General features: G+C 35.1%; 1 protein-coding gene across 1 annotated transcript; it reads right to left on the bottom strand.

Moving 5' to 3' along the window:
• Positions 1-829: 829 nt before the first annotated feature.
• LOC113470523 (LIM homeobox transcription factor 1-alpha-like) lies at positions 830-14,269 on the bottom strand (the record flags this gene model as incomplete). Its single annotated transcript, XM_026829026.1, has 2 exons — positions 14,220-14,269; positions 830-1,007 (listed from the first exon to the last, which is right to left on the bottom strand). Coding segments are annotated over exons 1-2 (193 nt in total), but the record flags the coding sequence as incomplete, so codon positions are not given.
• Positions 14,270-14,416: the final 147 nt, after the last annotated feature.

Genomic DNA, 14,416 nt, shown 5'->3' on the forward strand with positions numbered 1-14,416 from the left:
ACATTAGTGGAGACGCCAAATCACTTTAATATTTTGTACTCTCGTACTTACGTACTTGATTGTAGATGTAATTTCTTTATTGGCAATTGCCAGCACAGTTTGCTTGGAAAGTAGAGCACCTGCCTCGTAAGCTCTAGGTCGCGGGTTCTATTCCCGACCGGAGCGAACTTAATCCTAAACCGATTAGGTTTGTCTCGGAACAGATCTCTTTCACCTATCCTGTCCTGTTTCTCTATTCGACTTCGGGACCAGAAAAAAAGTTAGAGTTAAAATCAAAACCCTTTCGGTCAACTCACGTTAGCTTTTTCAGATTAAATACACTTTGGGTGGATATTTTTGTCAGTCCCTAGAAGGCCTGTTAAGCTGTTGAGTTCCATTTGATTTCTATATAGGCTTAACAGGGCTGATAAGCTAACGGGGCTTTTAGGGGCTAAAGAGAAGATTGGTGAAAGGTGAAACCCACAATTAAGCTTTAGAGCCTAGTCTAGAATCTACATGTTCTTGTTAAACTTCTTCTTCTTCTTCTTCTTCTTCTTCTTCTTCTTCTTCTTCTTCTTCTTCTTCTTCTTCTTCTTCTTCTTCTTGAATGAACTAATAGAGAAGCCAACAAAAAACCTCATATCATAACTGAAAAGAGTTTATTTGGGGAAAAATAGACTGCTCCTCGATTGTCCACACAGCGCCCATGACAATCCCCCACAAAGCTACACGATTATCCTAACGAAGCCCAGCTCATACCCAATTTTAAGCACTGAGCTGGATTTTTTTTTGTCTCCCACGGGGGATTGAACCGAGGACCTCCAGTCCAGTGACACCCACTCGGACTCACCTTCGCTGTGTGGTTCCTGCTTGATATGAGGTTCGGAATCCTCCTTGTCCAAACTCTTATCACCCTCCTGCTGTTTGGCTTTACGCTGGATCTTTTTCATTTTGGCACGCTGATTTTGGAACCAAACCTGGACCACTCGGACACTGAGACCGGTGTCTTTAGCTAGAGCTTCCCGTACCTGTAATGAGGAGCAGACAGAGAACCGACCCAGGGATCATGTAGAGGGGTGGAGGACGGGATGGTTTTGGGAACAAATTAATTAAAGTTAACATGATAGGTCATTTCATTCCTTTGGTTACTTGGGTAGTCTTATGGCCGGGGCAACAAGAGTTGAAACTTGTTTTAAGTTTAACTTTTAGATTGAGCAATCTAATTGTCTGAAAATTTTGAAACCAATATTGTGGCATAGTGGCCCAGCTAATGCATTGGATCAGCCTAACCACATTCCGTCTAGTAATCTAGATGGGTACACAGCTTCAAACTGAGCCTAATAAACTCTCTTGGGTATAGCTCAACCTGTTAGTTATTTCCATTTTAAGTTATAGGTGTCTATCATCTTTGGATCATCAAATTGGCTGAGATAGAAAAGCGCTAATGCGCAAGTTTAACAAGAACATGTAGATTCTAGACCAGACTCTAATAAGCTTAATTGTGGGTTTCACCAATCTTCTCTTTAGCCCCTAACAGCCCCGTTAGCTTATCAGCTCTGTTAATCCTATAGCAATCAAATGGAACTCATCAGCTTAACAGGCCTTCTAGGGACTGACAAAAATATCCACCCAAAGTGTATTTAATCTGAAAAAGCTAACGTTAGTTGACCCGTTGACCGAAAGGGTTTTGATTTTAACTCTAAATTTTTTTCAGGTCCCGAAGTCGAATAGAGAAACAGGACAGGATACGTGAAAGAGATCTGTTCCGAGACAAACCTAATCGGTTTAGGATTAAGTTCGCCCCGGGCGGGAATAGAACCCGCGACCTAGAGCTTACGAGGCAGGTGCTCTACTTTCCAAGCAAATTATGCTGGCAATTGCCAATAAAGAAATTACATCTACAATCAAGTACATAAGTACGAGAGTACAAAATATTAAAGTGATTTGGCGTCTCCACTAATGTCCATAAAAACGATTAGTTCATTCTAGATTAGTTCATTTGTCATCTCCACCAATTTTATTCATAACTCAGTGATTCCCTAATTCTAAGCTCATCCTATTTTCAATAATTATTAAATTAACAATACCTAATTAAATCTTAAATTATTGTGTCTTGTAAATATTACAATGAAAGTAATCAACTTACCAGGATTACTCAGTTGAATCGAATCCATTTTTTGAACCATTTTAACTCCAAAGTCTACCAAGCATTGGACAGAATGAATTCCAAAAGAAAACAATATTATTTCAAATGACTATCATGTTTACAAATCTTATGTTGTATTATTAAAATCTTCATTTTAGCGGATGTTACAACTTTAGAGGTTCACAATTTTAGAGGTTCCTTGAGCAAATTCTGTTTCAGTAGAAGTAGATTAGGTATTTGATTTCACCTCTTTAACAAATCTTATGTTGGATTATTAAAATCTTCATTTTAGCGGATGATACAACTTTAGAGGTTCACAATTTTAGAGGTTCCTTGAGCAAATTCTGTTTCAGTAGAAGTAGATTAGGTATTTGATTTCACCTCTTTTATCACAAAATATTATCAGCACATTGAAACATAAAAGACACTGACCATCTTTGGCCAGTACCCCTACTTCAACAGTCATGTGGATTATAATCGGGAATCTTGTGGGGTATCAGCTTAAAAACTCCATACACAAAAAGCCCACTCTGGGGCTTTAGTGTAGGGGAAACTGCCCCAAGGGATGGGGCAGTTGCCAAGAATATACGAATCTAGGATTTCAAAAATCTTACATTCACTGTGCTGACTTTTTACCTAAATTCCCTTTATTTCTAGTCAAATGGGGAGACTTAATGGATCAGTGTTGTTAAATGGACGCCCCCTCAGAGTTTCTATAGCTTTCTAGTCATTTTTGAAGTCTGATTGAATTGCAAATAATTCCACTAGTCCTTTTAATATGTGAATTCCTATGAAAAGAATTGCTTGTCAAATTTAAAGGTTTTCATCTTGTTACTCTTCTTTATCTTTTACTGAGTAAAGTGTAAAGTTTGAATTTGTAAAAAAAACCACCGTTGTATACTCATTTACCTAAATGTGTTTATATTATTGTAAATGTGTAAATTAAATAATGATTCGATTAATATTATTTATATTTTATCATAGACAATTCTGTTTTCACTATCCCAGGATCCCTAGATAAATCGAAAAAGAAACACAAATACTTTACAGTCTTTGAACTTCGATGTTCCTAAAATCGTTGGAGAATAAAAACATTTCTTTAAAAATCTGTTTCAAGACGCTTAAGTTGGGCAAAATACTCAAAATAACCCAATCTCCATTTGTGATTTGAGATGGTCATGGTACCTTTGTGGAATGCCATTCCAATCTAGACGATTTTCAAAAATCTTACATTCACTGTGCTGACTTTTTACCTAAATTCCCTTTATTTCTAGTCAAATGGGGAGACTTAATGGATCAGTGTTGTTAAATGGACGCCCCCTCAGAGTTTCTATAGCTTTCTAGTCATTTTTGAAGTCTGATTGAATTGCAAATAATTCCACTAGTCCTTTTAATATGTGAATTCCTATGAAAAGAATTGCTTGTCAAATTTAAAGGTTTTCATCTTGTTACTCTTCTTTATCTTTTACTGAGTAAAGTGTAAAGTTTGAATTTGTAAAAAAAACCACCGTTGTATACTCATTTACCTAAATGTGTTTATATTATTGTAAATGTGTAAATTAAATAATGATTCGATTAATATTATTTATATTTTATCATAGACAATTCTGTTTTCACTATCCCAGGATCCCTAGATAAATCGAAAAAGAAACACAAATACTTTACAGTCTTTGAACTTCGATGTTCCTAAAATCGTTGGAGAATAAAAACATTTCTTTAAAAATCTGTTTCAAGACGCTTAAGTTGGGCAAAATACTCAAAATAACCCAATCTCCATTTGTGATTTGAGATGGTCATGGTACCTTTGTGGAATGCCATTCCAATCTAGACGATCATACATAATTAGGTACGTATATATGTAGGTAGGTAGTTATCTCTGGGCCAACAGTTTTTGTGAGGACAATACCTATGACGTACACGTTCATCTATTATTCTATTATAATACCAACTAAGTGTCAACATACTTAAAAATGTCAGAGGTCATGAAGGTTGAGCAATGACCTTGGCGATGGCGTGGACCTAGAAACCAGTTCCTCTCTCGGATTTTAATCTGAAATTTATGCAAGAATGCAGCCCGACAGACTCCTGGCAGTTTTAATTAGGATAGAGGAGCAACATACTTAAAAAGGTCAGAGGTCATGAAGGTTGAGCAATGACCTTGGCGATGGCGTGGACCTAGGAACCAGTTCCTCTCTCGGATTTTAATCTGAAATTTATGCAAGAATGCAGCCCGACAGACTCCTGGCAGTTTTAATTAGGATAGAGGAGCAAGAATGCACTGTCTATGATCTGACATTAAAACGAGATTTAATTTCAAATATCTACCTAATCCTATCAAATTCAAATATCAAATCTGCAAAATCTGGGATAAGTTTGAATGTAGGTATATCTAATCTCAAATTAAACAGGCAAAAATATGCATTCATATCTGTAGAAAAATGTCAACATGATTTACTGGAAATAAGTATCAAGATGTTCAACTAACTACAAGGAAAATACGTGTGGATATATTCGAAATTGCATATCTTGGGTTTAGGTACCTATTTAATTCATTCATCAAAATCATCATCAATGGAGCCAAAGTCAAGACGAAGAAAAGTAACCAAAGTGGGAGTGGCAAAGTAATTTATTTCTACGGCTGCCAATTTCTTGGACCTTGTTCATGTGGTTACTTTGCAGTACATTTTTGCCCAGATTTCTGTGATAGATACGAAATCGACTCTGATGTTTTCTTTATAGACTTGAAAAGAAGAGACACACATTCTTGAACTCCTTTTTACGAGCAAAGTAGTAGTTGCTTGCTACCTGTTTAAACCTAATTCTTATGATTGACTCTGATGTTTTATTTGAAAAGAAGAGACACACATTCTTGAACTCCTTTTTACGAGCAAAGTAGTAGTTGCTTGCTACCTGTTTAAACCTAATTCTTATGATGAAAGCAATCATATTTTTATTGACAAAATAACTTTCCCAGTGGCTTCAATCTTGTTAAATCTTCTTCTAAACCTAAAGCTCCATTTCCATTGGTCTTAAAAAAGTTACCAATATATGCAGGTATTTACCTATACATAGGTATTTATATCTACCTATTTATAGGCACGTGGTGCCTATTACGTCTTAGGTATTAAAGGCAGGAGAAAAAGTAATAAAACTTATACATAGGTATTTATATCTACCTATTTATAGGCACGTGGTGCCTATTACGTCTTAGGTATTAAAGGCAGGAGAAAAAGTAATAAAAGTACCAATATATGCAGGTACCTATACATAGGTATTTATATCTACCTATTTATAGGCACGTGGTGCCCTATTACGTCTTAGGTATTAAAGGCAGGAGAAAAAGTAATAAAATAACCAACAATACCAAAAATAAAGAGTAACTTTAGATACCTAACAAGATATTTTTTATGGTCAATAACAAACATTTCTAAGATCAAAGCTTGTCAAAAATTAAAAAAAAGTGGTACCTATATAAAAAGACCGACGAATGTCAATACCTAAGTAGGTAGATTTGTACAACTTGCACCGAAAAATTTAGCAAAGCTTGAATACGTACATTTCGAGTCCTCAATATGAAAGAAGAAAGATTAAAACTGCCTGAACCCTGCACTATGTAGTAGGTGTACGGGTACGGTATCTACATCATAATATTTAGATGACTTGAAAAAGGATTTTCAATATTTTCAACTAACAACCAATTATTTATGTATGTTTTATAGGCATTCAAAAACTTTTACTTATCTCCAAGTTTACGAGTATGTTCATATGCATTGTTCAAACCTGTCAAAAGAACAACAACGCTGAAAAAAAGAAAGAAAACTTCTCAAAGAATAAAAGAATCGCTGGTAAATCATATCTACACCAACTTTTGTAAGAGGATGGTATATAAAAAGCCCGACGAATGTCAATACCTAAGTAGGTAGATTTGTACAACTTGCACCGAAAAATTTAGCAAAGCTTGAATACTCGTACATTTCGAGTCCTCAATATGAAAGAAGAAAGATTAAAACTGCCTGGACCCTGCACTATGTAAGTAGTAGGTGTACGGGTACGGTATCTACATCATAATATTTAGATGACTTGAAAAAGGATTTTCAATATTTTCAACTAACAACCAATTATTTATGTATGTTTTATAGGCATTCAAAAACTTTTACTTATCTCCAAGTTTACGAGTATGTTCCTATGCATTGTTCAAACCTGTCAAAAGTACAACAACGCTGAAAAAAAGAAAGAAAACTTCTCAAAGAATAAAAGAATCGCTGGTAAATCATATCTACACCAACTTTTGTAAGAGGAAGCAGATATTTGCGCAGTAGGTAACATAAAAAGTGAAACCAATACAAGAAATTTCTCAGAAGAAGAAGCTCTGGAAAACCATCTATCTATCAATGTCCACAATTGTGTATGAAATCAGCGAAATTGGCGAATCACAACAATAGCCAAACAAACAATGCAAAAGCGATGGCTAAAAAAACACCTTCGTCAGATATGGCAAAAAGAAATACCTCTCTTGTGGAAGAGAAAAAAAAAATGAACTTTTAAATATTTACTTCCACATTCCAAATAATTTATTTATAGCTTCTTTGTTTTTCCACTTCGTTATTAATGTCAACCAGTTTTTGATGAGATGCGTTCATGTGAGATTGGAATACAACAATAGCCAAACAAACAATGCAAAAGTGATGGCTAAAAAAAACACCTTCGTCAAATATGGCAAAAAGAAATACCTCTCTTGTGGAAGAGAAAAAAATCGAACTTTTAAATATTTACTTCCACATTCCAAATAATTTATTTAATGATGGCTAAAAAAAAAACACCTTCGTCAGATATGGCAAAAAGAAATACCTCTCTTGTGGAAGAGAAAAAAATCGAACTTTTAAATATTTACTTCCACATTCCAAATAATTTATTTAAAGCTTCTTTGTTTTTCCACTTCGTTATTAATGTCAACCAGTTTTTGATGAGATGCGTTCATGTGAGATTGGATGGTGGATCTTCTTTTTAGGTTAGTTTGTTTGGTTCTGTTTTCAATGTTTGAAATGTCTTGGATTTGCGTCACACGCCACGTAAATTTTGGTTCTTGAGGTCAATCGTCATTTTTCGGTGATGTTTTTCGTCGATAAGATCTTGGTTGTTTTGTTTGATTTTGTTGTTCTAGTTTGTTTTCCTAGCATTTTTTTTTTTTTTTTTTTTTTTTTTTATTTATTTATAGCTTCTTTGCTTTCCCACTTCGTTATTAATGTCAACCAGTTTTTGATGAGATGCGTTCATGTGAGATTGGATGGTGGATCTTCTTCTTTTATTTATTTTTAGGTTAGTTTGTTTGAAATGTCTTGGATTTGCGTCACACGCCACGTAAATTCTGGTTCTTGAGGTCAATCGTCATTTTTCGGTGACGTTTTTCGTCGATAAGATCTTGGTTGTTTTGTTTGATTTTGTTGTTCTAGTTTGCTTTCTTACCATTTTTCGTTAGGTAGCTAGATATAGAGTTTATGACCACATCTTTTTATAGACGAAATAAAACTTTAGAGATTATGATTATTATATTCTTTAAGGCGGTCTCTCCCATGGCATAGTGGTCACTGCGCTCGCCTTGCACGCGGGAGACCCGGGTTCGACTCCCGGCGGGGTCAAGAAATTTGTCTCATGCAAATGATTGATTCCGTGACTGGCTCTTGCGGGGCTCACTCAGCCTCGTGAGGAAAATGAGTAGCCATGACATATAAATGCCCATAGCGACCGGTACCAGCATGGTAGGTAAACATTGGATGTTAGGATTATTGAGATATTGGGAAAATCCTACAATGTTGCAGTGAGCACCAAAGTTGTGATATAATAACACAAAACAAGCGGGGCCCGTCCCTCCGGGGAATATTCTTCAAGGCTGTGATTTATACCTAAGACAAACTTAGTATCTAAGACAAGGTTGCATTGACTAAAATATAATATTTAAGAGCAATATTTCAAATCATATTAGCCTGGTATGGACTATTAACACATCAGAATATTACTTTGTATGACCAAGACTATTGAGATGGCATAAAAAACGTTAGACAACCTTTTGTGATACAATCAAAGTCATTAGGTATCATAATAATAGTTACATTATTACAAAGTACCTAGCTAATTGGAAAAAACTTATGGGTACTAGGTTGGAATTTCTAGCACTTCTTTATAATTATTAGATCTCTTCTTTACATCAGTATGATTTGATACTATATTTCATTATGTCTCGTCACTTCATTGCTGCTTTTCCTAGAAGAAAGCACGATTCCTTTTTAAGATCATGCTCTGTGATAGATCAAATTTAATAGGTGGTTGTATACATTTGATAGCTATGGATTCTAGCATTGCTAGTAAAGTATACGTTTGATAGCTGTGGATTCTAGTAAAGCGTTTGGTAGATAGCATTACTAGTAAACCGTGACGCATGGCGATGTAGTTTACAGAATGCATTAGAGGCAGTTTGTTCTGTAATTGCAGTGTGAAATGTCAAGTTATGAACTTACCTATCGTACTATTTTCACATTCATTACCACGTAAAATATACGGGATGTACCATAAAACGTATGGTGTCACCTGAGAATTTAAACTGGACGGTTCATTGACTGGAATGCTGGATTGATCCCTTGAGAATCACAGATGGGAAATTCGATTGCCTTCTGCCCGTTTTTAAACCTAAGTAAAAAATTGAAGTGCATAATAGAAAGTGCAACTTTGTTCTGAGAAGTTGTGTAAAACCGCCATCATTCATCATTGCATTGGTAATATTGTTATGGATCGAGCTCAATAATTCAATCCCTTGGACTTGGGGGTCTTTTTTGATTTTATTGACCTCTCACACTTCCTTCACTGGTCACTATAGGAAAGGAATTTTAATTGTGTTGAGCATAAATGCTTGTCAAAAATGTAATTCCCTGCTTAATACACTACGCTAAATTTTATGATTTGACTTGGACTTGAACCACCAACCTCCAGATCCGACCACTACACCACTGAGGTTGGTTCACTGGTCACTAAAGGACACCCTGTATGTAGCGTGGTGGACACAAGGCCACGGGATGTACAACATGCACCAAAGTTGTGACATAATAACACAAAACAAGCGGGGCCCGTCCCTCCGGGGAATATTCTTCAAGGCTATGATTTATACCTAAGACAAACTTAGTAGGTATCTAAGACAAGCTTGCATTGACTAAAATATAATATTAAGGATGGACTATTAACACATCAGAAATACTTTGTATGACCAAGACTATTGAGATGGCATAAAAAACGTTAGACAACCTTTTGTGATACAATCAAAGTCATTAGGTATCATAATAATAGTTATATCATTACAAAGTAGCTAATTGGAAAAAACTTATGGGTACTAGGTTGGAATTTCTAGCACTTCTTTATAATTTATTATTAGATCTCTTCTTTACATCAGTATGATTTGATACTATATTTCATTATGTCTCGTCACTTCATTGCTGCTTTTCCTAGAACAAATTACAAAATAGACCAGACAGTCTATAATTTTATTGACAAAGACCACAAGATATTCTAAATGGAAGACGATGTTCGTTTGAAGAATCAGGTACCTAGGTACCTACCCAGCACAAAATAGCATTTGATTTACATAACATACGAATAGGTAGGTAGGTTCTAGTTAATGGAAATGATTTTATTTCCTTAAGATGAACTACTTACTCGATATTTTTCCTTAAATACAGAAGCTTTTAGCAAAAAAGTTATGGTTTCACCAAGATATACATTTTACCTCCTCTATTAATACAAATGACCGAAGATTAGATAAATGAAGTACCTAATATTATTTGTACAGACATCTTATCTACAACTTACCCTAATAACTCACTTAGTATTCAAAAAATTAAGTAAACTCCTGAAAGTCGACAGTAAAAAGTGCGCAAAAAACCACCGACCTTGGCAAAAGTTGTTTCATGTGGGACGACAAAAAGAAAAATGGCACCCAACATGATCATAATAACTCACTAGTAAAATTTTTGAATTAAAAATTAGGTGTGGACAAGAAATTCAAGAAGAGCCTCATTTACATTTCACGACATTTGAAAAGCTCCGGACTTGGTAACTTGATACTTATAATTGCATTCAACTACGCCATCGCCATTGGGAAGATAATGTATTTATTGACAAGGAAATACAGGCAGAAATTTTAATTAGAAAAAAAAAGTAAAAACAAAGACGACAGAGGTGATTTTTCATTTCAAAAAACAAAAGGAAGAGTCACTTTACAATAATTATTATGGACACGAAACCAAGTTTAGATAATTTAAAGTTCAAAGTAGGTACCTAATTATTTTTTGGTCTGTGAACTTTTCACGTTCTAAATTTATGGCTAGTTTTCCTGGGATCTTCTTCACATTGCCCGAAGCATTTGAGTCGTATTTGTCAAGGCCACACGTGTTAGCAAAGTTTTATTGTTCTTTTAAGACTGCATTCTTGAAGTTAAAATATTTATTAGTTGAAAGTTTCAACCTATTTGTACAGGTATGCATCTGCTGTTCAGCTTAAGAATAAGTACTTTAAGTAGACAATATTTTATAATTCTATTGTCAACTGAAGTTAAACCATATTTAACTCAATGGAATATGTATTCCGCCTGAAGATATTTGGTGCCTTACGACTCTTCAATTGATGGGTGGTCACTCCAGCTGAGGCAGACTTAAAGTTAACAAAAGAAATAGTTATAAGTAGGTATATAAGAGTAATAGCAATAGATCTCACGAATTTTCTATCTTTTGTTAATCCGAAATTTTTCTCTTAATCCTATACTAACCAGACACAAGTTCTTCATGATACCTATATACCTACTCGGAGTTTTGTATTTGTCTACTTGGTGGGTACGAGTAGCTATCTCTTCTGTAATATGTACTCTTTTCCGCCACGACGCGGATTAATGTGAAATAACTACCTATTTCTAACCCTAATTTGTAATACAAGGATTACAAAGTTATAAAAGTACCCAGTCATTTTATCTGAAGAATAAGTAGGTACCTACGTATAATTATGTGAACTGTTGGTAAGCTCAAGATTAAAGGTATACATGTACATTCCTATTTCTAACCCTAATTTGTAATACAAGGATTACAAAGTTATAAAAGTAGTCATTTTATCTGAAGAATAAGTAGGTACCTACGTATAATTATGTGAACTGTTGGTAAGCTCAAGATTAAAGGTATACATGTACATTTCGTACTGTCACAATTTGTCAAGTTGATTCATGTCAGGAACGTGCTCAGAATATTAATGCAACTTAGGGTATGTCCATATAAGGTTTTCCCTCTGCTGTTTTATGTACTTTTCTCTGTTTCATTTATGAAACCTGTTTACTTTTCTCACCTCTTATTTATTTATCTTGCGAGACATCCCGCTCCTCTCTGTTTGGGCTGTTAGGTTTTCGTCATTTATTGAGCTCACCCGCGACATTACCTACGGTTTATCTTAGAGCTAAGTTTCTTCGTCTCTACATGGTTTTCTTTTCTTATGTTATTAGTACTTCAAGTGTATGTATGTATGTGCCCCGCGGATAGAACTTGCAACTGAATGGCTGTTAGGTTTTCGTCAGTTATTGAGCTCACCCGCGACATTACCTACGGTTTATCTTAGAGCTAAGTTTCTTCGTCTCTATATGGGATAAGCTTGAATGTAGGTATATCTAATCTCAAATTAAACAGGCAAAAAATATGCATTCATATCTGTAGAAAAATGTCAACATGATTTACTGGAAATAAGTATCCAGATGTTCAACTAACTACAAGGAAAATACGTGTGGATATATTCGAAATTGCATATCTTGGGTTCAGGTATTTAATTCATTCATCAAAATCATCATCAATGGATCCAAAGTCAAGACGAAGAAAAGTAACCAAAGCCGGAGTGGCAAAGTAATTTATTTCTACGGCTGCCAATTTCTTGGACCTTGTTCATGTGGTTACTTTGTACATTTTTGCTCAGATTTCTGTGACTGATATGAAATTGCCTGGGATGTTTCCTTCAGAGGCTTGAAAAGAAGAGACACACATATTTGAACTGATTTTTATGAGCAAAGTAGTAGTTGCTTGCTACCTGTTTAAACCTAATTCTTATGATGAAAGCAATCATATTTTTATTGACAAAATAACTTTCCCAGTGGCTTCAATCTTGTTAAATCTTCTTCTAAACCTAAAGCTCCATTTCCATTGGTCTTAAAAAAGTTACCAATATATGCAGGTACTTATACATAGGTATTTATATCTACCTATTTATAGGCACGTGGTGCCTATTACGTCTTAGGTATTAAAGGCAGGAGAAAAAGTAATAAAATAACCAACAATACCAAAAATAAAGAGTAACTTTAGATACCTAACAAGATATTTTTTATGGTCAATAACAAACATTTCTAAGATCAAAGCTTGACGAAAAGTAAAAAAAAAAAAATTGGTATATAAAAAGACCGACGAATGTCAATAAGTAGGTAGATTTGTACAACTTGCACCGAAAAATTTAGCAAAGCTTGAATACTCGTACATTTCTAGTCCTCAATATGAAAGAAGAAAGATTAAAACTGCCTGGATCCTGCACTATGTAGTAGGTAAGTACCTAGTATAAGGTGTACGGGTACGGTATCTACATCATATTATTTAGATGTTATGAATTTGATTGATACTTCGTTGTATGCTTATTTTACGATGTCGACTTTATTTTTCGCTTTCCCTTAGTTTTTGTAACTTTAATCATTTATCGTGATTTTATTTACTATGTTGACTACTTTTATTATCATCTTAAACATATTTAGCTTACTCTATTGTTACTTTTTACTTAAGTTATATATAGAAATGGATGCTTACGAGTAGGTTTTTATATCCCGACTCGGAGTTTCGTCTATTTTATAGACATTTTCAAGGGAAACTGAGTGTAGGTGTTGTTGTTGTTGTTGTTGCTGATAGTGACCGTGGTGGGGGTGTAGACACTGTCACCTGATGACTGATCAGCTGATCCCTCTTGTAGACGAGGTTAGGGACCGTTTCCACTATTTCATTAACACATTGCCCACTATGCACGGCCTTGTGTATTTCGATTTGTTCGTGATACAGGATTTCTCTAAAGTTCTTTCCGCACCAGAGTATTTCCTGTTTCGCTGCGTTCATGTTATGCCCTGTTTCTAGCACGTGTTTGGCGAAGTTGGACTTTTCTGGTTTGTTGTTGCGCGCTGCAGCTTTGTGTTCGTTGAGTCTAGTTTTTAGACTTCTTTGCGTCATACCCACATATGTGCTACCACATTCGCATGTTAAGCGGTATACTCCGCTTTGGTCTTTGTGCGGTATGGTGTCTTTTCTAGCAAATAAGGATGTTAGGGTTTTGCTAGAGAACGCAGGTTTACATTTGTATTTGTTAAGGGTGGGTAGAAGTCTGTTTTCCAGGTTACTAATGAACGGGAGTTTCACGTATATACTGGGTGGTTCAAGCTAATGCGCTATAGGTACTTAATAACGTGCTGAAAAAGACCTTTTTATTAGTAAGAGAAAATTTATTCCAATCAAACAAGGGATATTCTGTCGTTCTAAATCTTACTTAATAACGTGCTGAAAAAGACCTTTTTATTAGTAAGAGAAAATTTATTCCAATCAAACAAGGGATATTCTGTCGTTCTAAATCTTTTGGTCAAAGTTTTGATCATTTCCCCTCACAATAAAACTTTGGAACTAAATTCAAGTTTTTAATTTACAGTAAGTCCCTCATATGATTGAAATCGCTGTTGTGAACAGGGCTTTACAAACAAATCTGCCTTTGCCAACTTTTAAACAAACATGAGCCCAAAAAACATATTTATAGATAAAAGGTCAATCAAAAACAAGTTCTATGAGCCTTTTAACCTTTCTTCAAGCGGTCTTTGTACATGTGATTAGTTAAATCATTACTTTCCTACCCCATAGGGGCTGAACTTTGTCAGTTTTTAGTCCAGTTTCTTTGGTCAGTTTTTAGTGTCAAAGACTTTTTGAAGTCCCTGGTCACAATAGGCAGTCCCCCGACGTCCTAAAGCCCTGTTCACATCAGCACTACTGTGGGTTGCACCATGTACACCTACCTTGCGGCAAGGCATAGAACTGATCTCAAACGAGGATTTGAACTGTCGCCGTTGGTTGGTTCATCATTTGTAACAATAAACTTGACAAAAACATCTTTTCTCAAAAATATCAATAGGTATTTTAATAAGTTACCTAGTGACCCAAATTCACCGAATTGACAGATGCTAGCAAGTTCTCTAAAAATAAACAAATGCCT

The sequence above is a fragment of the Diaphorina citri genome, unplaced genomic scaffold (genome assembly GCF_000475195.1).
Source record: "Diaphorina citri unplaced genomic scaffold, Diaci psyllid genome assembly version 1.1 scaffold1649, whole genome shotgun sequence".
Lineage (NCBI taxonomy): Eukaryota > Metazoa > Arthropoda > Insecta > Hemiptera > Psyllidae > Diaphorina > Diaphorina citri.